At 40.6% G+C, this 23,938-nt stretch overlaps 1 protein-coding gene across 2 annotated transcripts in view; it reads right to left on the bottom strand.

The window, feature by feature from the left end:
- Positions 1-611: 611 nt before the first annotated feature.
- XKR4 (XK related 4) overlaps positions 612-23,938 on the bottom strand; it is a 271,987-nt gene continuing 248,660 nt past the window's right edge. The window contains exons 3-4 of one of the 2 annotated variants that reach the window (XR_006741572.1): positions 8,826-11,015; positions 612-1,044 (exon numbers count right to left, since the gene is read on the bottom strand). Coding sequence is in view for 1 of the 2 variants with exons in the window: in XM_045581415.1 (XP_045437371.1) it covers positions 10,069-11,015 (947 nt within the window). In the remaining variant the exon portion in view is untranslated. Of the gene's footprint in view, positions 1,045-7,701; positions 11,016-23,938 lie in introns of those variants that run through there. The other variant, XM_045581415.1, reaches the window with a different exon arrangement.

Genomic DNA, 23,938 nt, shown 5'->3' with positions numbered 1-23,938 from the left:
CCCTGCTTCTTTTTCTTCTTATTCTTTTTTTTGTTTGTTTATTTTTGTTTAGATTCGTTATTGGATTAAATCGGATGACTTTTACTTATTCATCTATGGTTAACTCCTAAAATTCTTATATGAAGGCATCGAGACAGAAAACATTATACACCGTACAGATGCCTGACTTTGTTGCAAACTCTGACTTTATAACATGAAATCAATTCCTTCTTACCCTGCAGCCCAAAGCTTTCTTTAAAAACAGAGAAGCAAGTGGGAAAGAACACGGCTTTAAATAAGGAGACTATCTGTTTATACATGAACTGAGAACATGAGATTGGGGATTTTAGGGCTCACCACCAAGGTTTTGCAAGGGTCTAGGCAACAGGAAGAGCCAGTTCCACATACAAATGCATCTCCGTTTGAAACTGGCAGTGTAACCACCGAGCAAGGCAGGAATCAAATTATTCAATAGCTACATCCATGCAGATTTTAACTCTGAAACAGAATTATAAATTTGATTTGTGTAAATTTGCTATTACAATGCTGACAACGGCACTTCCAAGAACTGAAGTAAGGGCAGCAGCTATACCCAGACTGATCAATCACAAAACAGGTGACAATATCATTTCTTTTTCATTTTCAAACACAAGTAGATTTGTATTCATTGAAAGTGAGTCCCTTTGAACCAGTACCAATTTTCTGAGCTATGCAAGGCCCCAGGAATCTACTGAATCTTTCCTCCCCCCCCCCCTTTTTTTTTCCAAAGCAGTGCTTACTGGCAAAAGCAAATGAAGTGGGTGAATATTCATAGCATGAACGATGAGGAAGCAGTAGCAGGAATTCCCAATGCTCTCCTTCACCGGGGTCTTTCTCTTCGGCAGGCCAGGCACATCACCATATGGCACAGAATGCAGAGTTCCTTCCAACTAACAGATTCATTTTCCCTTGCAGCAGCTTGGCTACCATATTACAAGTCAAGAATTTGCAAGATTCAAAGGTCTGTTGAATGAATGAATGAACACAAATCACCTTCAGTAAAGCTTGACAAGTTCCCAGACGGTTCTGTAAAAAAGAGAAGGGAATTGATGGCATCAGCAATATGCAGCTTGTGACATGGAGGCTTGCTGTCTGCCTGTGGCTGGCTCGCCCCCTTCCCCTTCCTCACGGCAGGGGAGGTTTCTTTCTTTTCACACAACACCAAGCTTCTGATTCAGACCAAGGAAAACGTCTCACCCCAGGCTTTCCCAACATACTTCAGAGATCTGTTCTCTTTCCTATGTACAATACATTAGAAGAGTTAATAAAGAAAGTTGACTATTTTAGTTCTTTGAAAGAAGGAGAGAAAAAGATAACTCTTTGACTAGCTGACAGACCTCCTTTGCTTACAGGATATGTGTGATGGTTCCCAACTTAAACAGAATAAGAACTTCTGGAGGGCTAGATAAAAAGTCACAGGTCAAAGGTCAGTTGCTAAGTGAATGCAACGGTACCTAACACACCCAAACACAAGAGCTCATCTTCCAGAATCACAATGGGTTGAAATGCCTGTGCTGAGTAAGATATGTTCTACTGGTTTGTAACCGAATAGGAATCTCTTAAAGTAATAGAAACCCCAACTATATTTTTGGCATACGTGGGGGTGTTTTAGAACTTACTGGTAATGAATTAACTTGAAATAATTGTGTTGATTTGATACCAGAATGCCACCAGAACAGTTAGATTAAATTAGCTTAAACTCAACATCTCCATTTGTTAATATTTGTAACAGTTAATGAAATAAAAATTTGATTATTTCCATTTTAATGCAAATCAAGCAACAGAGAGAGAAGGGGGCTACCAGCTTAATTTTGTAGATGATTGTATAATAAAAACATGAAACCTTACATTTTCCGAAATTCTAATAACAGAGTAGGTGACAGGCTGCAATAATAACACAAGAGAAAATTGTGTTGGTACTGTTCTGGTAATATTTGCCTATCAAGTTGATTAATTAGTTTTGATGTTAATCTCTTTTGTTAAACATCTTTGCTCTGCAGACATTGCATCAGAAACTATGCTTTTCTTGTTTGGTGCAGTGGCTAAAACAGCAGTAATCAGGGTAATGGGGGCATAAACCTAGAAATCGTGCCTTGGACCTCACACCATTATTCAGTCAACTATTTTATTAATGCCTAATGGGACCCACCAAGGAATTCTTTGAATTATTTGGAATCTGTAAAAATTACTATATTTTTTTCTCTCTCCTTCCTTTTACTCTATAGAGGAGCTATGGGTTTATACGTTCCCTGACCAGAATTATTTCACTTATAATAATTAGTTATGCAAGTTAATAGATATCTTTAAGCAACAAACTTCTTAGCTATGTGGGAAGCCAATCCCTGTGGGCCACAAAGCAGAGAGACTTGGATTAGGCATAACACCAGCAGAAGTTTTCACACAGAGAAACTGTCCTGACTCCTGAAGGTAATGCAACACAGGGTTGCTCTTCTGGGTATGGCTTGAGCACAACCTCTCAGGTTGCAGTAACCGAGTTTCATGACTGGAAATTTGTTATTCCTAAATAATCGGTATGCTGGAGACAGATATTGTGTGCTGGGGAGGGATGTTTTCTAAAGGACAGAGAAGTGGCCTATTCAAAAGTTCTTCAGACATCCGAGAAGCATCGAATTTCATGCCTTTTCTTAAAAGTCTTAGGAATATCCCCAAAATATCTAGAGGTGATTGTTTTGTGTCAAGTATTATGTGTCAAAAGAGTATTTTAACTTTTTTTGTTGTTGCTTTATGACTTTGATTGAAAAATATGTAGTTTTGGAGCAGTATAAAAATAAATTATAAAATTACTCTTCTCTTTATAGGCTGTCATCTGTTGTGCCTTTATCTTGGATTTATATCATTACCTCATATTTGTCATTGTGAGGCTTACAGAATACAATCTTGGAAACCCTTATGTTCCTTTATTGCTCTGGTAGAGAATTAAATATAGATATTAAAAAGATAAGCAATGTGGTAGAGCAGAAAAGAGGTGGAGTTGAAGTCAGAAGACTCTTACTCTGTTACTAACAACCAAATGGGAGCTGCTGGAGTGTGAGAATCCTTTTGTACTTGACCGAGTATTGCCCAATAATACAAATCATATAGATCATGCATTTTAAATGAAAGACTGAAGGAATTCTGATTACAAACATTTTCTGATTTTTTTGGAAGTTCAGTTGTCTCATCTATGAAAGAAGTGTGCTGAAGTAACACTTGCATTTTTTTTAAATGCTATTTTCTATAGAAATTAGTGACTGCTAATTTAATATAACTTCATAAAAATTGGCTTAAATCTTATCCAAGTAAGAAGATGGATGATTACTTATATTTTTAATACATAAGTTCAGATTGATCATCATCAGGGTTGAGAACATTTTTGGTTTATTATTGACTACCTTTTTAGCATCAGTTCCAACAACAACAGACAGAGCTTACTATACAGCATCATTAAATGGGCTATAACTCTGTCTTCCTGTAAAATAAAGACACCTTACATCTAAAATGAGGAGGGAGATGAAACATTAATTTCTTTCTAATCAATTTGACAAATACTTGCCAAACATTTGCTATAGTCTTTGCATCCAACCTTTCAATCTAAGAGAAGGCTCCTAGATTTGTATGATGGGAGAATTTAGTGGTATAATAATCTTCTTAAATATTAAATTTTGTGATCTGAAAAACATGAAATAAATGAAATTTAGGGGGAAAAATATGAGAATGGAATAAAACAATGGTGCTTCAAGGATTTGTTGATCTATCTTTCCTTCTTTTCTCTCTCTCTCTCTTTCTCTCTCTCTCTGGTCAGGGTATCAAAGTAAGTTGTGGGATTTAGTTACCTTTTAGTCTGCCTCACTGGATGACAGTAGCTAACACATATAGAATACAAGAGAAGAACCATCAAGTTAATTTATACTTATTACTTACTTTGGTGTAGAGAAGGGCCATGAAGGGGCTGGTTGTCTGGGATGGAAGAGTAGCATTGATCTGCCTACTATGAATTAGGGAGTTGAAGTAAACTTCAGTTAAGTGTGATAGAGACTTTCATTTCTCATCACTGACTTGTTTGTTTTTAACATTTCCTTCTGAAAGGCATCCTTGACTTTTAAATATAATTTTCTCTGAAAAATTTGATCGTCAGACCATGATTTTGTTTCCCCTGAAATCTTGCCAAACCAGGAATAAATTTTGGTGGGAAAATATTCTTTGGTCTTCCCGAAGGCTCTGCGGTTGTTAAACATTGTTACAAGCTGTGTTTGACTCTCAGCTCCACTTTTACGTAGCTGTGGGACTTTGGCCATTTATTAATATCTCTGAGCTTATGTTTGGTCATTTGAAAATCGTACTTATCTCACAGATGATTGGGAGGGTTAAATGAGATCACATACAGGTACCTCTTTAACATAGTACTAGGCAAATGTTAAATTCTTGATCGTGGTAAGCTACTTGCAATATGGGGAACTGAACTGTGAAAAAATCTAAGGGAAAAATAATCAAAGAAAAATTTGATTGAGCCAGTGTTTCTGACAAATTATGTCAGTATATTATTTGTCAGTAAAATATTTTAGCTAAAACAATTAGACATTTCGGGGACATTAAGCCATCCTTTATTTAGCAGAAGATAGGTCACAAAGGTTGGTTGGGGTTTTTCATATTTCTGGGCTAGATCACTGGGTATAAAATAACAAAATTCTGATTTTTTTCCTTACAGAATCTAGAGAGAAAGAGCTCCAAATAAATGGTGAAATAATGTGATACCTTAAATATCCAAGGGAGATTCTGAACGCCTCATTTCTGTGGGCAAATGGCTGTTGGCCACTTTTTCCACATGGCTTTCCGCTGTGAGAGCAGGTTGTCTGCGAGCTCGCCTAATTGCTACAATTGGCAAAATTAAATAGCTCATCGTGTTTTTATACAATTCCACCCACATTCGGCAGAGGTTTGCTTTTGACTGAGTAATGATATTGTGGAGGCTGTTGACATAGGCACACATTGACACAGTATCTGGATAAGACCTCTGTCCGTAGACGGTCTTCTGAGGATAGTCCTGGGGGAGGGAAGAGGTGCCGCCTGACTGTCACTCCACAGCCTGATCCAGGTAAGGGCCAGAGCTTTGGAAATGGATGTGGGTGGTAGAGGGAGGTGGCCTGTCCTTAGTTATTTTGAAATGCTCCAGCTTCAGATGGGGGTAGGGGAAAGGGGAGGGTGTTATGAGTCACATGCTGGCTAAAGCAATCATTTTGATTGTTGTCAAAGTGACACTGGATTCCTGAAGATAAATGAATGTGAGTTCATCTGCGTCCATCACTGAAATGATAGAATCGGCCACTTCAGGCCTGCTGTGTTTTCATGATGCACCTCAGCCAATGCTCTGAGCTACATTTCTGAGAGGCAGTTTGAGCTATTTTTAAAAAAGGCTGTAAGGAACGCTCCTCAGAGACGCAGGCCTCGCATCCAAGCTTTATATAGAAACAGTAATGGCTAATGGCAAAGACGTGTGAGAATGCAGGGGAGTGCATATGTAGTCTAGAAAATGGTTCGTTAGAAAAAAGTATCTCTGGATTTTTTGTCTAAACATTGTGTCAGAATTTCTTTCCGCTCAATCGCATCTGGTGCATTTAAAGGCAAATATGTCACCTTACACAACCCTGGTAAGGACACCAGAGGTTTTCTTGGCTGAATTCAATCAGCTCAGAGAAAGAAACTTTGAAATGACTCAAGACTCTTTTTTTCAGCTTCTTAAAGGATGAGATCCTTGAGAAATGATAAAGCTCATTCAAGCTGAAAGTGCTAGATCGTATCTAGGGGCTTCCAACTGAAGTTCATAGGTGTGTTGCTATCTCACAGACAGGCTCTGCAAGCTTGGGTTGGTGCTGAAAAATGAGGAGGAAGAAGTTTTATTTATCGAAAAGCTCATGTGTGAGTAACATGCCAATTTATATGCATAAGAAGAGAGCACATACTTTATCCCTTTCATCTGTTACTCTATTTTGTGTGTGGGTGTGTGTGTGATCTATAATATACACACATATATAGGATTATATATATATTTTAAAAATCATTGAGATGTCATTTTCCCCCATTTACTTTTAAGTTCTCATTGCTATGTTATCACTTCATTTACTCATAGAACAAACCAAAGTGGGCACTTAGAAATTAAGCATAAGGGCTTCATTATACTTTATCTTCAGGTTACCTTTATATATTTTGCTAATACTTGAACTGCATATTTTTGCTATGTCAATAAGAATTTATTTCATTTGCCGAAGCCAGTTTGGCTCAGTAGGTGGAGCGTCGGCCTGTGGACTGAAAGGTGCCAGGTTCGATTCCAGTCAGGGCATGTACCTTGGTTGCAGGCACATCCCCAATAAGGGGTGTGCAGGAGGCAGCTGGTTGATCTTTCTCTCTCATCGATGTTTCTAGCTCTTTATCCCTCTTCCTTCCTCTCTGTGAGAAATTAATAAAATATATTTCTAAAAAAGAATTGATTTCATTTGTTGAGGTCACTGCAGTATCATAAATGAATAGTAACTGACTGTCTGAAGTCAATATTATTGGACTGGACAGTACACAGTTAAGTAGGACAAAGTATATGTATGAAGAGAATTTGAAGGACATAGTCATTTTTGGGGAGCAAACTTTAACTTAGGTAAAAAAAAATTTTTTTCTTCCACACAAATACTTGAAGTCTATGTGGTCAAGATACATATGGTTCTAAATATTAGCTATGGTTTCATTTTAAAATGCTACTTTGAAAGTGAAAAAAATGTATAATATTTTCTTTAAGAAAATTGTATGGTCCTATTAAAAAAGTGAGTACTGAGAGTAGACCCCTCCTCTTCAAGAAATCCAATAAGCTTATGCACAGGAGGCTGGAGCCCACAGAGAAAATGCCCAGCATTCCCAGTTTGTATGCTAACCCTGGGTTCTTCCTTTTGGTTCCTCATGTACTCTCTGTGGAGGGTTTAATGGCAGATTAAAAACGAAATCTTAGGAAGAACTAAAAATATAAATATCAAACTCTGTCCTTTGTACATTGACAATGTCTCTTTAAGTCCTAATACTTTATACTCTCTGTTATCAATGTGTCTAGAAACGAATGAGTTGTCATCCCCACACAGTCCAATGGCAGTGTTTTTAAGTCATGGAAGATTAAATCATGATTTACCTTCAGAGCAGATTTTTGTTGTTGTTATAATCTTGAGAAAAATTGTAATTTACTACATGTAGGAGATGTCATTTCCTTAGCAAGAATTTTTGACTAAAACAACATAATCTTCAAGTATGTTAGATAACAGAGTATTTACAGTATTTGGAAAATTATTGTAAAATTCAAACTTCTTACACCCTCCTGACTACATTCTCACCTCTAAAACAAAGCACATTACATTATCTTTTAAAAAAAATTTACATAGCACTTATTTTGGCTCTTAACATGTTAAATGGGGTATACAGTTGAGAAATAATTTAAGACTTACATGTTTGAAGACTGATGGAGCCTGTGGCATTTGTGGTGATTAACGCTATTGTACTGTTATCTGTTATTTGCTCATGGAATCAAAGGTATAGTTCAACCGAGCAATTCAGTTTCCACAGATCATCAATTAAAAGGTGTCTTGGCAATAATAAAGCTAATAACTCATGGCTCTGCATAAAAGTGGACAATTTGTCAATATAATCATTTTTCCCCCTTCCACAGTGGAGGCAGATCGTTTTCACCAATTGCTGACAAGAAGGGTATCTTCCTGGGCCTTGACGGGTGATTAGGCAATCTTTTCACATCCAATCAACAGATCATTGTTTTTCAGTGAAAAATCTTGTTTGGAGGATCAAATTATAGCAGAATAGGAAAAGTATACCTGCTGACAATAATGGTCTATTTTTAAACACGGTTTTAGGGTTTGTACCCAAAGAAGTCCTATGTTGAATGCTCTACCATTTCCTGTGGATGTCATCGCGGGGACAGCAGTCTCTGCAGGGCACACCCATTACAGGTGGTGGCTACAGACCTTGATTATTGGACAGTCCCAAGAACTGGATAATGAAGCTAAACTGACTGCTTTTCATTTTTATTTAGAGCCTTCACCAATATGTCAGTTGGGTTCATATAAACCAGGGAAGGAAATTTAAGACATCTTCTACTGTGGTCAAGTTTGCCATAATGAGTGGATGAAAGTAACCATTTACATCTCTGATTTCCTGGGAAGCAATGGCCAGTCTTGACAAGCCCTTTCTAGTTAAGTTGATCCTCTCATCCCCTGATATCCTGACGGCACCCCTGGCCAGGTTCCTGGGGACACAGACATGGCACACAGTAGGGTGGATCTTGCAAAAGATAAGTGTTCTCAATAAGCCAAGGTAGACTGAGGGAATTTGTGGACCCGGTTTCATCCCAAGTAATTGTGATACTTAAAGTAATTTTAAACAGTTCCAGGTCTATAAAAAAAAACAAAAAAAAACCAAAAAAACAACTGATGATGCCTCTATGCATACCCTATATTTCTTTATTACAAAAATATTGAAATAATCCATGAGTTATTCCACTCTGCACCAATTACAAAAAAATACTATCAAAGTTTGACCGGCACTTTTAATGCAACAAAAAAGCACCATGACCGAGGACACTGGGAACAGAAAACGAGGAACGCTTACTTGCTGTACGGAGGTATTTAAAACCAGAAGCTCGTGGTAAGGGTACAACTTTACAAAGGATTCAAATACAAATCTTAGCTGAACCTAGTGATAAGCCCTCAATCAGTTCAGAAGGGTTTTCCCCCCTACCATATTCACTTCATTTGTCTGCTCATACTTACTAAAAAGTGTCCCAACGCCTCTAAAAGACACATCACTTTGACCTTGAATTGGTGGTGGGGGGGGAGTCTGTACACAGTGGAGAACTTGAAGAATGTTCATTCCTGTTTCCGCTTCTGTGGGGCTCATGCCACTCCATCTCAGTTATCCAGGGCTTCCAGGTGCATCCTGGGATAGGACGGTGTTTGGCACTAGAAAGATGAGGCATGGCGTGTAATGGAACTGTGCCTGACTGTGCTCAGGCAGAGCCACGCCTTCTGAGACCTGACACATCCAGTTCCAGCCCGGTCCTCTCTCGCCAATCTGCTCTTATGTTCCAATGTGCACTGCTCAGGTCGGGAAATCAGACGCTCCTTTTGCCTTTCTCCCAACTTTCTCTTCCTGTGTTTATTATTAAATCTTTGCAATTGAATACTGAATCACAATTACCATTTAATTTATATCACTAAGTTATCGAGCCCCTTGGTCTTACCCAACGCCATCCATGTGCTGCATCGGACTTCTGTCATTAAAGATGTTCTCAAGTGAAAACTTAAGATAAAAAAAACACACAAAAAAACACCAATCCTGACATGTGTTGAAAATGAACCATCCCTTCACTTCTAATACAGGGGTAAACACATTTGAGTTTGCTGTCCACTGGACAGGTTTTTCACACATTGGTTTCCAAATGAGCATGGTTTATGAATTCTTTTCTAAGCAGTACTACTTCTTTTTTTTTTCTTTTTTTTTTCTGGAGTCTTGAGGGATATATTCTCTCTCTGTTTTAATATTCCCATGAGAATCAGAGCTTTTCACCAAGAAAAATCACCTAAGCTATTTTGACAGAGGACTGGTGTTGTGTGTGTGTTAGTGTACGTGTGCATGTTATGTGTGTGCATGTATGACAATATATTTTGACGCAGAGATCAGTTAATTTCATCAAAACACTCTATTGATCAGAGGCAACGTTTTCCATATTTGTAGGACCCTCCGGTGGATGCACTGAAAGACAGTGTAGGAGAAGTTGGTAGCAACCAGGAGTCCTCCCAGTGGCAGGAGACTGTTGGGGCAGCTGTTTGATTTGAAAGAAGACCAGCAGCAGGCAGTCAGCTGATGGAAGGTCAGACAGTAACCATGACAACGACGGTCAGACTACAAGCATGACAGCTCATTTCCCTACTCTTAGGATGGAGTTTCATTATTGCCACACACCTGCCACCACCCTTTATCTGGCAGTTGTGGCTCCTCCAACGTCTTTTTGTTTCATAAAGTGGTTTCATACTCCAACCGCTCCTGAATCAGGGCATCGTCTTTGTACTGCAGCCTTGGAGGAGACGGGGAACATTCAAAGGCTAAAATGGCCTTCCGGAGGCTTCGGTCCAAAACATGTCTCTCCCATGCTGGGTACCTATTCCTGAACAGGTCAATTTTAATGACAGATTCTTCAATCCGTGGCGGGCGCGACGATGGGGTGGACGGGGCTGTGGGCCTCACCTGAAAGACAGGCACACAGCCATCCCGCTCTGTAAATTTCTGGTCGCGGTCACTGGCCACGCTGCGGTTGTTGGAGATGGACCGCAGCGTGCTCGAGGCCACCTCGGGAGGCAGGGTGAAGGCAGCGACGGGGTCCTCACAAGCACAACTTGGTGACTGCCCGAACCTGGGTCCATTGGGGTGAAAGAAGGCATAATACATCAGCATGAAGACCACGCCCGTCAAAAAGCTGCTGAACACCACACACAGCGCGGGGATGGCAAATGCATCTGCAATCTGGGGGGCCTTGTAGAGGTACCAGAGGGCGCTCAAGGCGGTATTTTCCAAAAGGATCACAAAGTAGTAAATGAAGAGCCTGCAGCGTGTCCTGCCTTCCTTGACGTTGAACCAGCTGAAGATGTAGATGATCCCCACCACCATGTCGAACACAATCTCTTCCCATTTGGTGATACAGAACTCTGTCTCACAGTGGACGATCCAGAAGGTCATGATGCACCAGTGAAGGACGATGAAGATCCCAAAGTACAGCTGGAAAACCGAGGCGAAGAGGGCAAAGGTGATGACCCTGGCAGCGATGGTGAAGAAGTGCCAGCAGAACTGGATGACGACCGCCATGTAGCTGATGGGCTTCTTGTCGTCTCGAGAGTCCCGGAGGGCCTTCTGGTAGGAGGCCAAGGCCCAAGCCAAGGACACCAGGGAGGCTGCGGCTGTGAAACCTACAAAGGCAAACGGGAAGACATTCTGTCAAAAGTGAGATGCAGTGTTGCCTCCTGGAAATAGTCAAGCGGGCTGGGGGGCTTGAGACAGACAGGCTAGCTTTGACCTCAGGGAAGGTTGTCGTTTCTTTGAGTTTTAGCTGGGCCGAACACTCAGAGGGGGTTCCTAGTGTCTGTCATCGATGGGACCCAACCACATGAAGAAATCATGAACTAACCATGAAATGTAGGATCTGGAAATGGGGTGTGGCTTAACTTCCATGTATTTGGTGTACATACACTCAGGAGGTAGTTTTGTGTAGTGGGAATATAGCCGTGGGTTGGAGGTTAACAAGATGGGGTTGCTGTTTTTACTTTGCCACTTATTACCTGCATGACTTTAGATAATTGTTTAAAGTAGTATCCTCATTTATAAAGTAGATGATCTCTAAGGCTCCCAGTCAGCTTTGAACATCTGTGATCTAAAAGCATGAACAGTCCCAGGAAACTCAAGGGGCTAGCTGATTTACCATTCTGCTTCTAAACAAGAAAGTTGACTTAAGAATAAGAAAAGGAGCCCTAGCCGGTCTGGCTTGGTGGGTAGAGCATCAGCCTGTGGACTGAAGGGTCTTAGGTTCTATTCTGGCACATGCCTGAGTTGTGGGCTTGATCCTCAGTGGGAGGCATGCAGGAGGTAGCTGACTAATGATTCTCATCATTGATATTTCTATCTCTCTCTCTCCCTCTTCCTTCCTCTCTGAAGTCAATAAAAATACATTTTAAAAAAAGAATAAGAAAAGGAGTCCATAGAACCTCGTTGGCAGTGTTTCTTGTGATACCTGCTGTGTAGTTTGTCCCTCATATAATCTGACACTTGCTACTACAGCTTTTGTATATTCTTTGCTGTCTTTCCCTTAGAAGAAGAAATGTCTACTCACTCTCATCTCTGAATCTTTCATAAGTTAAAGATTATACAGAAATCACTCCTCAACTACTTCTCTCCTTGTTTGATGAGCCCCATTTGGTTAGCATTTCTTCTCAAAGTATGTTTCCAAAATTTAAAAAATCACTTGTGCTACTCCCTTTCACTGTTGTTCAATTTACTTTGTCTGAAACATCACCTCGAAGGTCCAGATGTCCACAGGGCTCACTAAAAACACACTGGCCTCTTTTAGGAGGGAGATGGTTTGGGAATTCCACTTTGCCACTGAAATGTTACATCAATTTGCATCACAGCTGGTGTACTTATTGAGTTGTACCAAGACTTACCGAGACTACAAATAGTTTTGTGTTCTGCTGGCTTTTCTTTACCAGACTTTTACTCATCAGAACCAGGCCACCTTATAGTCTTCTCCCGCTATGGAAGTAATAGGAGGGGATTGCCAAGAACTTGTACTTTCCTTTTGTTATATTTCAATAGAGAAGAGCTGTTGTCTCTGGTTCTTGAAAATGAATTTAACAAATGACTCTTTTGGAAAAGAGCCACATTAATTGATAGGAAAAAAAAATTCAACCTCAATAGTTATTTCTTACTTATTCTTCTTGAGTAAGATGAATTCCAAAGAATAATTATCAATAAAGAAAGTGTTTTCTAACACCTAGGTCTCATATCTATTCCCAATAAAGTCCGTAGAAAATCTCATCCTACACTGGACCTTCAGTTTTTCTCTGGCCAGCACAAAATCTTTTATTACCATAACTCTCAGGCAGTTATGGCAATATTTTTAGGTCAGTTGGAGACCAGTACACAAAGGAGTTTATATTAATGTAATTTCTACATGGTGGAAACATATTCGCCAATGATACCTCAATTATAAAGCAAATTTGTAAGTGAAAAGAGAGGAAAAGAGAAAATGTTTACAAAAGAAAGAAGGTTAGGGGATAGGAAATAAAAGGTGATGGAATAAAGGTGAATTATGTACTTATTATAGTTTAGAATATAAGAACAGAAGTCGTGCAATTTTAACTTTAACACCTTGTATTGTATAGAAGCCACTCATGACCTTGCTCTTTGCCAGTACTATTAGCAATGGTACTAACTGCTTCTTGAATAGACTGTGTTCTCTTTATGCTTTTAAGCTGTGAATGGATTGCAGCTTCTCCACAGGCACAGCTTCCTTCTTTTACCAACCCACATCCTGTAGGATAGTGTTTAAGCACAGCACCACCTTCAGGAAGATCCAGCATGGTCCGCCAGGCTTGGGCAAAAACAGTGGAGTGGACTAGATCAGGATTGTCAGATCAGGGTACCAATTTGCACAGTAAAATGCTATAAAAGGCTGTTTGTCAAAGCAGTGAAAAAGAGTAAAACAGCATCATAAAATTATCTGTTGTCATATTTAAAAGAATTAGAAAATAAGGTTGGTTCAAATTCTTTTGTAATTTTCATACCTTTTATTAATTCAGCCTGCTTTGACACTCAAGAAACTTGCTAAGACACTATTTTGACAGTAGAAAATGAATATTTTTCTATCAGTCTTGCTTTCTCTGTATCTTACAGTTGATATATGTGATAAGGGGTTAATTTCCAAAATATATAAAGAAATCATACAATTCAACATGAGAAAGACAAGCAATCCAATTAAAAAATGGGCAAAAGACCTAAATAGACACTTCTCCAACTAGAACATATAATGGCCAAGAGATATATGAAAAAATGCTCAATGTCACTAATTATCAGAGATATGCAAATTAAAACCACAAGGAGGTATCACCTCACACCTGCTAGAATGGCTACTATCAATAAATTAACAAATAACAAGTTCTGGTGAGGATGTGGAGAAAAGGGAACCCTAGTACATTGCTGGTGGGAATGCTGACTGGTGCAGCCCCTATGGAAAACAGTATGGCGTTTCCTCAAAAAATTAAAAATGGAACTGTTGTTTGACCTAGTGATCCCACTTGGGACCATATCCTAAGAAACCCCAAAACACCAATAAAAAATAAAAAAATACACACCTTTATGTCCATAGCAACACAATTTATAATAGCTGAGGTCTGAAAACAGCTAAGTGCCCGTCAGAAGATGACTGGATAAAAAATCTGTGGTACATTTATACAATATAATACTATGCAGCAGTAAAAACGAAAGGATCTCTTACCCTTTGAGACAGCACGGATGGGCCTGGAGATTATTATGTTAAGTGAAATATAACAAGAGAAAGATAATTATCACATGATCTCATTTATATGTGAAATCTAATGAATAAAATAAACTGATGAACAAAATAGGACTATAGACATGGAAGAATGGAACAGACTGATAGATCTCAGAGAAAAGAACGGGAAGAGATTAATCAAAGAATTTATATGCATAGCCCATGGACACAGACAAGAGTGAGGTGAAGGTCTAAGGTGGGGTGGGAGCTAAGTGGAGGGAGACCCCAGGGTGGAAATTAGGGGACATCTGTAATACCCTCAATAATAAAAATAATTTTTTGAAGAAGTATGAATCATGACCCAATTACTTGATGAATTCTCCGACTTAGCAACAATTAGAATTTCCCTTGTTCATTTGATTGTGATTTTCTTTATCATCTGTTTAGCAACTAGTTTTTAGAAGGCAAATATATTCCTGAACAGAAAACATAGGGCCATTCTAGAGTTACTCCTCATTACAAATTTATACCTGTCATGAAATGTTTAGTTCTTAGTTTTTACAAAACACTGTGAAATAAAATCTGTATGCCTGTCATGTGGTTTGATGTCTGGGTGTAAAGAAGAATTCCTGGAAATCCCCAGCGAATGTGTTAGAGGATTTAGGATTTACAGCCTACTTTTCTAAATGTACTGAGCCTGGGGAGTTGAACCAACTACTCTAATTCCATGACTTTTCAACAAACAGAATGAGTCCATCTCTTTCCTTCTCCTGTTGAAGGAAATAACCACAGCCCTTCCCTCTCAACAGGCTAGCCAAAGGTTAGTCTCAGGGAAACATCTGGCCACTGGCCCATCTTCACAACCAAACTGCAGCTGGTGAGAAGGAGCTCTTCCTTTTAGCTTAAAAAGTTGTTGTTATATAAAACTTCTGACATAAACAAAAAGCAGAGAGAAGAATACCATAGCTGTACCCTTCAGATGCAGCATCAACTAAAGTCTTTTACCGAGTTCTCAACTCCATCTTAAGGAAAGCATAACTTTTGGCCAGCAGGGGGACCCCTCTCGATGGAGTCCTGGATCCACTCCTTCCTGAATCTTCCTGCATCTGCTGGTCCCTGAATGCTCTTTTCTCCCTGACAGACAGAAGAACTGTGTTGAAAGCTGACTGGCTACCAGCTGGTGTTTCATCGCACATCTATGGCAGCCTGACCTGGTAACTCTCTGGGCCACCTGAACACCTGGATCATGTTGGTGAGCCTCTCTGTGCTCCAGCCACATTGCCATCTCTCCAGTCCTCACAGGCTGAAGGAGACCACATTTTCTGCCCAGAGTTTTTGGGGTAAGCATTATTCCTTTCCGCAGGGAAGCCTGTCCTAGCCCCTAATCTAAATCCAATCACCTGGTTGTAAGTGCCACAACACTGTGCTTGCTTGTTCTAATAGCATACCTCGGCCCAACCGTTGTGGTCCTCTACCTGTGCGGGTGCTGATGGGCATGTCTCCCCATCTTTGGCTGACCGCTGTGTCCCCAGCATCTGTCACTCTGCTTGTGCAGCAATTTCTGAAATGAGTACATTTGTCATCCCGTTGCTGGACGTCATACTGTTTCCCTATCTGGTCACCATTTTGATTGCAAGCATGTTGCTGTTCCTTCCTTTCCCCCCATTTCTCTATCCTGCCTGTCAATTTCAATATTTTGGGGAGAAATTTAAATTATGTTTTCACCAATAGTTTGGGAACGAATGATTTACAAGATAAACCTTCTTTGTCTATGGAGGTGAATCTATGACATTCATAACATATTCAGTCTGTTCATTACAAACATGATAATTTTTCCCCCACTAATAGTACAATCCCTGAACAAACAAACAACAAAAAACAAAAACAAAAACCAACCACTGAATTTTAGATGAAAGCATATAATATTGGTTTCTTATAATCAAAGAACTTAATGATTTCCTTAATGAATCGAAGCTCAGAATCACAGACAAAAGAAGGAATAAGCATTTGTTGGGTCCTTATTTTGTGCAGTGATGTGCTCGGTCCCTACATCCTTCATCCAATTTAAATTTTGTGATGACACCTATAGGCAAGCACTGTTTTTGCACCCAGGAAGAGAGGTTAAGTGACTTGCCCAAGATCATGTAATTAGCAAGAAGGGCAGGCATCCAATTGCATAGATTCACAATTCTAAACCCCACAATATGGTATGGTTATCTGTACCAACAAGTGGGAAGGTGAGTTCTCGAATCTCCCACAATCTAAACTCATGAGATAACACCATGGAGGGATGTCAATGACCCTGTAATAATGCCATCTCTTTAGCATCTGACCCCCCAATCTCCAAGCATCTGACTCCCAAGAGACTCCCATCACACTCCTCCTTCAGGCTCAGAGCAACTATATTTGTCCCCAGGCCATTTTGGATTAACTTCACAAAATGGACCAGAAGCACAAGATCCTGAGAGGCAAACCATGCTATTCATTTCTTCCTATTTTCTGAACTAAAACATCTCACTTAGTTTGCCTGGATTTTCATCTAAAAAAAAAAAAAAAATACTGCCCGATTTGAGCTGATCCAAGAGTAGCGGGTCATAAAAGGAATACTGAGAAGCAGAATGGTTTTTTGTTTCTTCAGCATGCAGAGCTTGTCTCTTAGGTAGACGTGAAAGGCAGTAGCTCCACTTGGCTGGGCTCCTATTTGAATACACCCAGTTGAAAGAATGTAACAATTGGGAAAAAATGTAAAGCCTTCTGGGCTCTCATCTTTGTTGAGTGCAGGTGAAGGAAAGGAAGGTAAGACAAGCTCCACTGGGCTTAAGGGCTTCTAAATCTTCTTGCATTGAAACCATTCATCTCTGGTTTAAACCTTGCAATATTCTTACTAAAAATACTCAAATGCTCTAATATATTCAGTCTGGGCAGGGATATGCATTCTTTTTGTAAGCCATTCTGAGGATTTCAAGTTCTTTGCAAAGCAAATTGTAAGGCTGTTAAAGGGTTGATAAGGGAGACACAATGAATTGAAATTTAAAAAGTGGTTACTATGAAAGTAGTTGAAAAAAGTTGTTGGGAGAGGCAAAGTGTCCCTCCTCCTCCTTTTCCTCCTCCTCCTCTTTCTCCTTCTTCTCCTTCTTCTTCAGTTTATTTTTTATTGTTGACATTATTATATATATTCCCTATTCCCCCACCCCCCACCCCCACCCACCTCACGCCCCACTCCAGGCCTTCACCAAACTACTGTCTCTGTCCATGGGTTATGCATCTATGCATATAAGTTCCCCCCAACCCCCTCCCCTCTGAGTTCTGTCAGTCTGGTCCATGCACCCATGCATCTGGACCTATTTGCTCATCAGTTCAGTATGTTCATTAGATTCCGCATATAGGTGAGATCATGTGTTATTTGTTTTGCTCCAACTGGCTTATTTCACTTAGCATAATGGTTCCCAGGTCCATCCATGCTGTTCAAAGAGTAAGAAATCCTTCTTTTTGATAGCTGCATAGCATTCCATGGTGTAGATGTACCACAGACATTTTATCTATTCATCTGCTGTTGGGCACTTGGGCTGTTTCCAGATCTTAGCTACTGTCAATAATGCTGCTATGAACATAGGGGTACATACATTGCTCCTGATTGAGTGGAATCATTTGCAACGTGAAGGGCAAGAAGGCTCACGGGTGCTGGCTGGTCTTCTGCAGGCTTTATTCTGTCCCTGCCTGTGGAGGGCCAGCCCCTGTCCCTGGCAGGGCATCTGAGACAGAATCTTCCCTTGTTTCTCCTTTCCTATACTCCCAAGGTGCCTTTGCAGTCTGCCACACGTAGGAATTTGATGGGCCGTGTGCCACAAATCACCTGTTAGCGTTACCAGTATCGGCAGTTACTGGCCTATTTAGGGGGATCTGTAATTCCATGGGGGCAGTGACAGAGTCTGGATCCCCGGGGTTTACAATCAAGCGCTCACTCTAATGAGGACTGCTTGCAGTCACCCACATTCAGAGTTACCCATGCTTAGAGGACTTGGAAGCGAGCCCAGAAGATGGGAGATGGGACCCAGCTGTGTCTCGGGTAAATAAAACTAATGCGAGTGAGGCATGCTTGGGGTGGGTGGCATGGGGTGGAGGCAGAGCCAAGGTTCTGGGGCATGTGTGATGTCCATGATGCTATGAAGTGGCCTGCGTATGTGTGCTCATGGACAGCGGCAGCGGCAGCTCCTTTCTGGTAGGGCAGAGGTAAGAGTCTGTTTAAATGGGGCTCCGCTACCTGGGAGAGAGGAAGAAGGAAAGAACACCCATGATGGGAGCATTTCCAAAGGGGAGGCCGTGGAGGGAATGCAGGGAGAATACATCGGTGCCATTTTTGCGGATGTGGATGTGCGGTTGGCAGCATCTTCCAGGGACCAGGGGCTCAGCCTCAGCTCCTCCCCACCTTCCTGCCTCCCTCTGTCCTTCCTCCAGCAAACATTCTGTAACACCTATTAAGTGCCAGGCCCAGAGGCACTGGCAGTCTCTGGGAGACCGGCATTTATATGCAGCACGCAGATTTCCAACCTGGATGGGAAGGGTGGAGAAGAGAGAGAAAGGCTTTGTCCTGAGGTTCTGTCCTGGAGGGGAAGGCAGCTCAAAAAGAGATGGCAGGTGCCAGGCCTGCAGGCGTGGCTGAGGCCAGAGAGGGGAGTTTGAGGAGGTGCAGGGAGCTGGCCAGAGGACATGGACCTGATATACCAGAACAGGACTTGGACGTGGGGCTCCTCATGGAGGTGATGGCACCTACAGCAGCCTCAGGGCCAGGTGTGCGAACCCTGAGGTGGCAGGGTGCAAATGGAGGCCTCTCCAGGCAGAGATGGGAGGCTTTGCAATACATCCAGGAAACACAGCACGGAGGAGCAAGGGGACTTCAGACCTACCAGCTGTGTGACTCTGGGAAAGTCACTTGACTTTGAAGGGGAATTAATGAAATTGTGTCTATTCAAGTATTTTGTTTCACCTCTTGGCCTTTTGGCTGAGATCAAGTGCAAAGTATTTGCTGAGAAAGACTTTATATATAAATAGGGGGAAAAAAGACTTCCTATATAAATATTAGTTATTACAAACCCTAGCTTTCTTTTCAATTTTGCCCTCTTCTGCCTCCCCCTTCCCCTCTCTCACTCCCCAACTCTTTTATGCATGGATGTAAAGGACATGTTACCTGAGGATGTTGGACTTAATAGAATAAGGACAGAAAAAGCATAGAATTAAAGACATTTCCTTCATAGGCATTAAAGAAATTCTTTTGACGGGATACTATTTCTAACACTCACTTTGAAGTTGGAGGAAAAATAGGCGGCATTATTTATGTAGGTGGACTATGCACTTCATTTTATTTGGGTTAAAGACTGATAAAAAAAAAAAAAAAAAAAGAGGCCACTCGGTTTGAAAGGAGAGGATGTAGGGGAATGGTTTGAGGGTTTGCAGGAAAGGTTGAGGCAGCTTTTGAAGGGCCAATTTTGGGAAATCCCAGGACAGTACTAGTTCTTAGGAGAATTCCTGAGGAGTTGCATGGCTTAGCTTAGAGCAGGGATGACCTCAAACCCCAGGACCTCCAGGTTCCGATCTCCAGGCCCCAGATGGGTCCCTCCCAGGGCTGGGAAGAAGGCGATGGGCAGGGAAGAGTCTAGGATAGGGGTGTCGAACTCAATCAGAGAAGGGGCCAAAATCTAAAATCCAGCCTAAATCGCGGGCCAAATGGTTTACTGAACAGTCATAAACTGTCATTGTGATGGAAACACAGCGGAGTGCAGTGATGACAGCGCGGTGCGGGCCACATTGCAAGGCCTGGCGGGACGGATTTGGCCCGCGGGCCTTGTGTTTGACAAATGTGGGTCCCTCCCAGGGCTGGGAAGAAGGCGATGGGCAGGGAAGAGTCTAGGAGAAAGGGGGCTGGCTGGAGGACAGCGAGGGAGAACGGATGGCTGCCCCCTAACTATGATGAGGCCCTTGGGAAGGGCAATAGACACTTCAGCTCTCTGCTTTTGATTTGCTTACTTTTCCTGGTTTTGGTCCTCAAACAGTTTTTGCTAGAAATGGATGCCCATTTAAAGTATCTTGCTTCTTCTAAGATGTAGCTTTCTTTAAGGAAGAGGCCTCTTTTGGGGGGTGTGGGTTGGGACCCGCAGCTCCTGCCCGATTTCCCCGTGCCTTGCCCTTTGGGTTGCCTCATTTTGACTCTGTCAATAAAAAGAATATAGCTGGCTGCTGGAACCATTTAATAATGCAGTAATAAATTGTGCTTTCTAGTCCAGCAACAGCTTTCTAGGTGATTTACAAAAGAAATGACTCCATACCCGGAGGACACGTATACTGGTAGCATCACCTGTTCCTATGGTTGGACGGGCTCAGAGGAAGCGCACTCTGCAAGGAGGACCCCAGGCCTCACAGATGGCCCAAAGTCAGCCTTCTCAGCCACCGCTTCCTCACGTTCTCTGCCCCTGCAGGACCCGAGTTCTTTCCCCTCTCCTCTTTAGGGGTCCCTTGGGAAACTCCTACACAACTGCCTCCGTGCTTCTGAGAAAGGAAAGCCCGAGAGGAAAGGCCATAAGAGCATCTGCTAACATGATGACAGTTGCCTTGCAGAGCAGAGGAACCAGCTGCTCTCTTTCCATGAGCCATGTCCTTTGGAAAACCTATCCTGCCCTCTTCTCACTGTCACCCGGAATCTGCTCTTCGGTGCTCCCTGAGCACCTCATGCGCACTTTAACTTTAACGTTCGAGCTACTTAGGAGCCTTTCTCTTTCTGTGGAATCTATGCAAGTATGGACGGAGCTCTGTTTTTGCGCTACTTCGAGAGACTCAGAAAACACCTAGCACACTTGATAATTACTTGATAAATTGCACTGAAATTAACCGAACTGAACTTGGAGATGTTTTAAATTGAAGTATTGTTCAGATGCCATTCTTGCCTATAATAAAGAGGCACAAATAACTTGAATCTGGGACTATTTATTAGCGGCGTGGGGCTGTGCCAGCCCTCAGGGACAGAGTGTATAACTCACAAATCACCAAGATTCCAATGTGCACTCCTTCCCTGACCTGGACATGCTCCTAATAGGATAGAAAAAAAATAAATGCATGCCATTACCAGGTGTAAAGGTTTTTCAATTAGAATTCTGTATCCTAGGAAAGTAAAAGAATAGTAATTTCCCAAGGCAGACTCCTTTAAATGGAAATGACCAAGTCCAGACTCAAGGCTCCCTCCAAATCTTCTAAAATTGACTAGAATAAATTATTTCAAGCTTTCTAAATGCACAGATGTGTGATTTTAAAAATTGTATTAAGGGAAATTTAAATGGAAGTTTAAAAAAAATCCTGGGATTACACCACATGTCTCAGATTTTTTCAATTAGCATAATGCAAGGAACAGTACAATTTGGAAAGGCTGATATGCAAGTAGTCCAATATCCATTACATAATCACTCTAAAGCCAATAGGCACCATTCAGTTTATTCTGAATGATAAACTTGTAAAGAAAACTTGAAGCAGATAATTATCAAATAAACATAACTAAGTAAATGATTAATAAAGAATAACTAAGAAAGAGTAACACCACACCTGTGCTAGTATTATTATTCTAATAGAATACTTAAATTATGAATTCACAAGATGCTAAAGTTAACTGAATAAATAAATAAGTTAAATAATTCTCACTGGGGGATAAAAGCAAGCAGTACCGGTCATAGTAGAAGACTGTAAAAGTAATGAACCAGCACAGTCATTGCATTTTTCATGGGGTGGGTCCACAGACTATTGTTTATATCACAGATTTTTCAAAAATCTAAGCCAGTTTATGTACACAATAGGTCTGTAATGCATGTAGTTGTCTTCTCAGAAATGAGACAAAAGAAGGGCAGGATGGACCTAAAATCAGAATCAAGGATGGCATGAAACTAGCTTTTGTTTCTTAAAAGGGAAAGGAGATGTCAAGTATGAACAGATAAGGAACTGGTGTGCATGTAAGGTGGTCTCTACATTGCAAAAAAGATCTAACCAAAATCACTGTTCTCTGCAGTGCCTTCCCCAGACTCAACAGTTCTTTTTCAGAAACAGAGAGAAAGCAGGCAGATCTGAAGACACTGTTACTGCTAAGTAGGAGTGAATGAAATCTTGAAAGACAGGATTATTGTGCATATCTGGCATGCAGTGCTTCCTTTTCTCTGTGGTCTTGAGGGGGGCACTTGGGCCTCGTGTGTGATTTCCACTGTGAGCCCTCCAACACTATCTATTTGATCTTCAGGTGGTAGAGATCTCAGACTGACTCAGGTGTCCTTTCTCTCCATCACTCCCTTTCCTAAGCCCTCCTGTGAGCTGAGCTGCATCTGCATTTTATGCATTCACGGGAGAGAGGGCAAAAAAAACCTTTATCAGAATACAGGCGATATATTTGATGAGGAACCACATTCTACCCTTTTATCTTCAGGGCCTTGAAATAGTGGCTATTGCTCTGCTAAAAGCAAAATCCAATTCACAAATCCATATCCTGTATGAACAAATATGACAACTCTGGAAAAAGTTGCTTCAAATGTTCAAATATATATATTTTGATAGAGGAAGATTATTTTACATGTGGTGGACATGGCCTGATTTGGAACAGTATCTAAAATAGTTTAGTGCCTTCTTTAGCTTATTATAACTTTTTTTAAAATCAGGTGCTGAACAACCAGAAAGAAGACAAGTAAAAAAACAGAGAACTTGAACAATGTAGTAATTAGACCTAACAGATATATACAGAATATTCTACCCAATAATGTATCATAATATACAGTTTTTTCTCAAGTACATGTGAAGCATTCTCCAGGATAGACCTTATGTTAGGCCACAAAACATGTTGAAATTATACAAAGTATCTTTTTGCTACAATGAAATAAAAGTAGAAATCAATAGTAAAGAAAAACTAGAGAATTCAAATATGTGAAAATTAAACAATACACTCTTCATGAGTCAATGGGTCAAAGAAGAAACCACAAGGGAAATTAGAAAACATCTTGGAACAAATAAAAACAAAAATACAACACATCAATATTTATGACTACACAGTGCAAAGAGGAAAATTTATAGCTGTAAATACTTATATTATAAAATAAGAAAGATCTCAAATAAAAAATCTAACATTATACCGTAAGAAACTAGAAAAATAAGAACAAACTAAACCCAGAGCTAGAAAAAGGAAATAATTAGAGCAGAGATGTATAAAATAGAAAAACAATATAGAAAAGTCAGTGAAATCAGAAAATTTTTTTTTTCTTCAAATCAACAAAATTGACAAACCTTTAGCTATACTGACTAAGAAAGAAAGAAAGGAAGGAAGGAAGGAAGGAAGAAAGAAAGAAAGAAAGAAAGAAAGAAAGAAAGAAAGAAAACTTAAATGATTAAAGATGGGACTGTAAATATACAAGCACATAGCATGTGCCTATCAGGCATCATGGGTTCAGCAAATGTTGGTTTTCTTCTTCTCTTTGTCTCCATATGTGATCAGTCTTCCTTTGAAAGAGAACGGTGATTATTATACAATTGTCATAGATCAGTGTTGGGAGAGGATGGGAAGAGTGGCTTTGGTGGTTTGCATAGGGTCTCCTGTGAAGAGTTAAACTGTAACATCCCAGAGAACAAGGAATGATCGTCTTTGTCTGTTATCATAGGTCCAACATGCTTCTTAATAAGTGTGTAGAGAATAATGACTGGATTTTGTCAACATCGCAAAATAAACATGAGAATGGCATTCACCTAGCTTTGATGACAATCTGCAGGGGGGAAAATAGGTCGCCCTGACCTTTGTGAACAGAATATGGCTTTTAGTCCTGGTAAAGCTAATACCTT

This window comes from Pipistrellus kuhlii, unplaced genomic scaffold (assembly GCF_014108245.1).
Source record: "Pipistrellus kuhlii isolate mPipKuh1 unplaced genomic scaffold, mPipKuh1.p scaffold_m20_p_14, whole genome shotgun sequence".
Lineage (NCBI taxonomy): Eukaryota > Metazoa > Chordata > Mammalia > Chiroptera > Vespertilionidae > Pipistrellus > Pipistrellus kuhlii.
The sequence above is the reverse complement of the archived record's forward strand: the minus strand, read 5'-3'. Positions and strand labels throughout refer to the sequence as shown.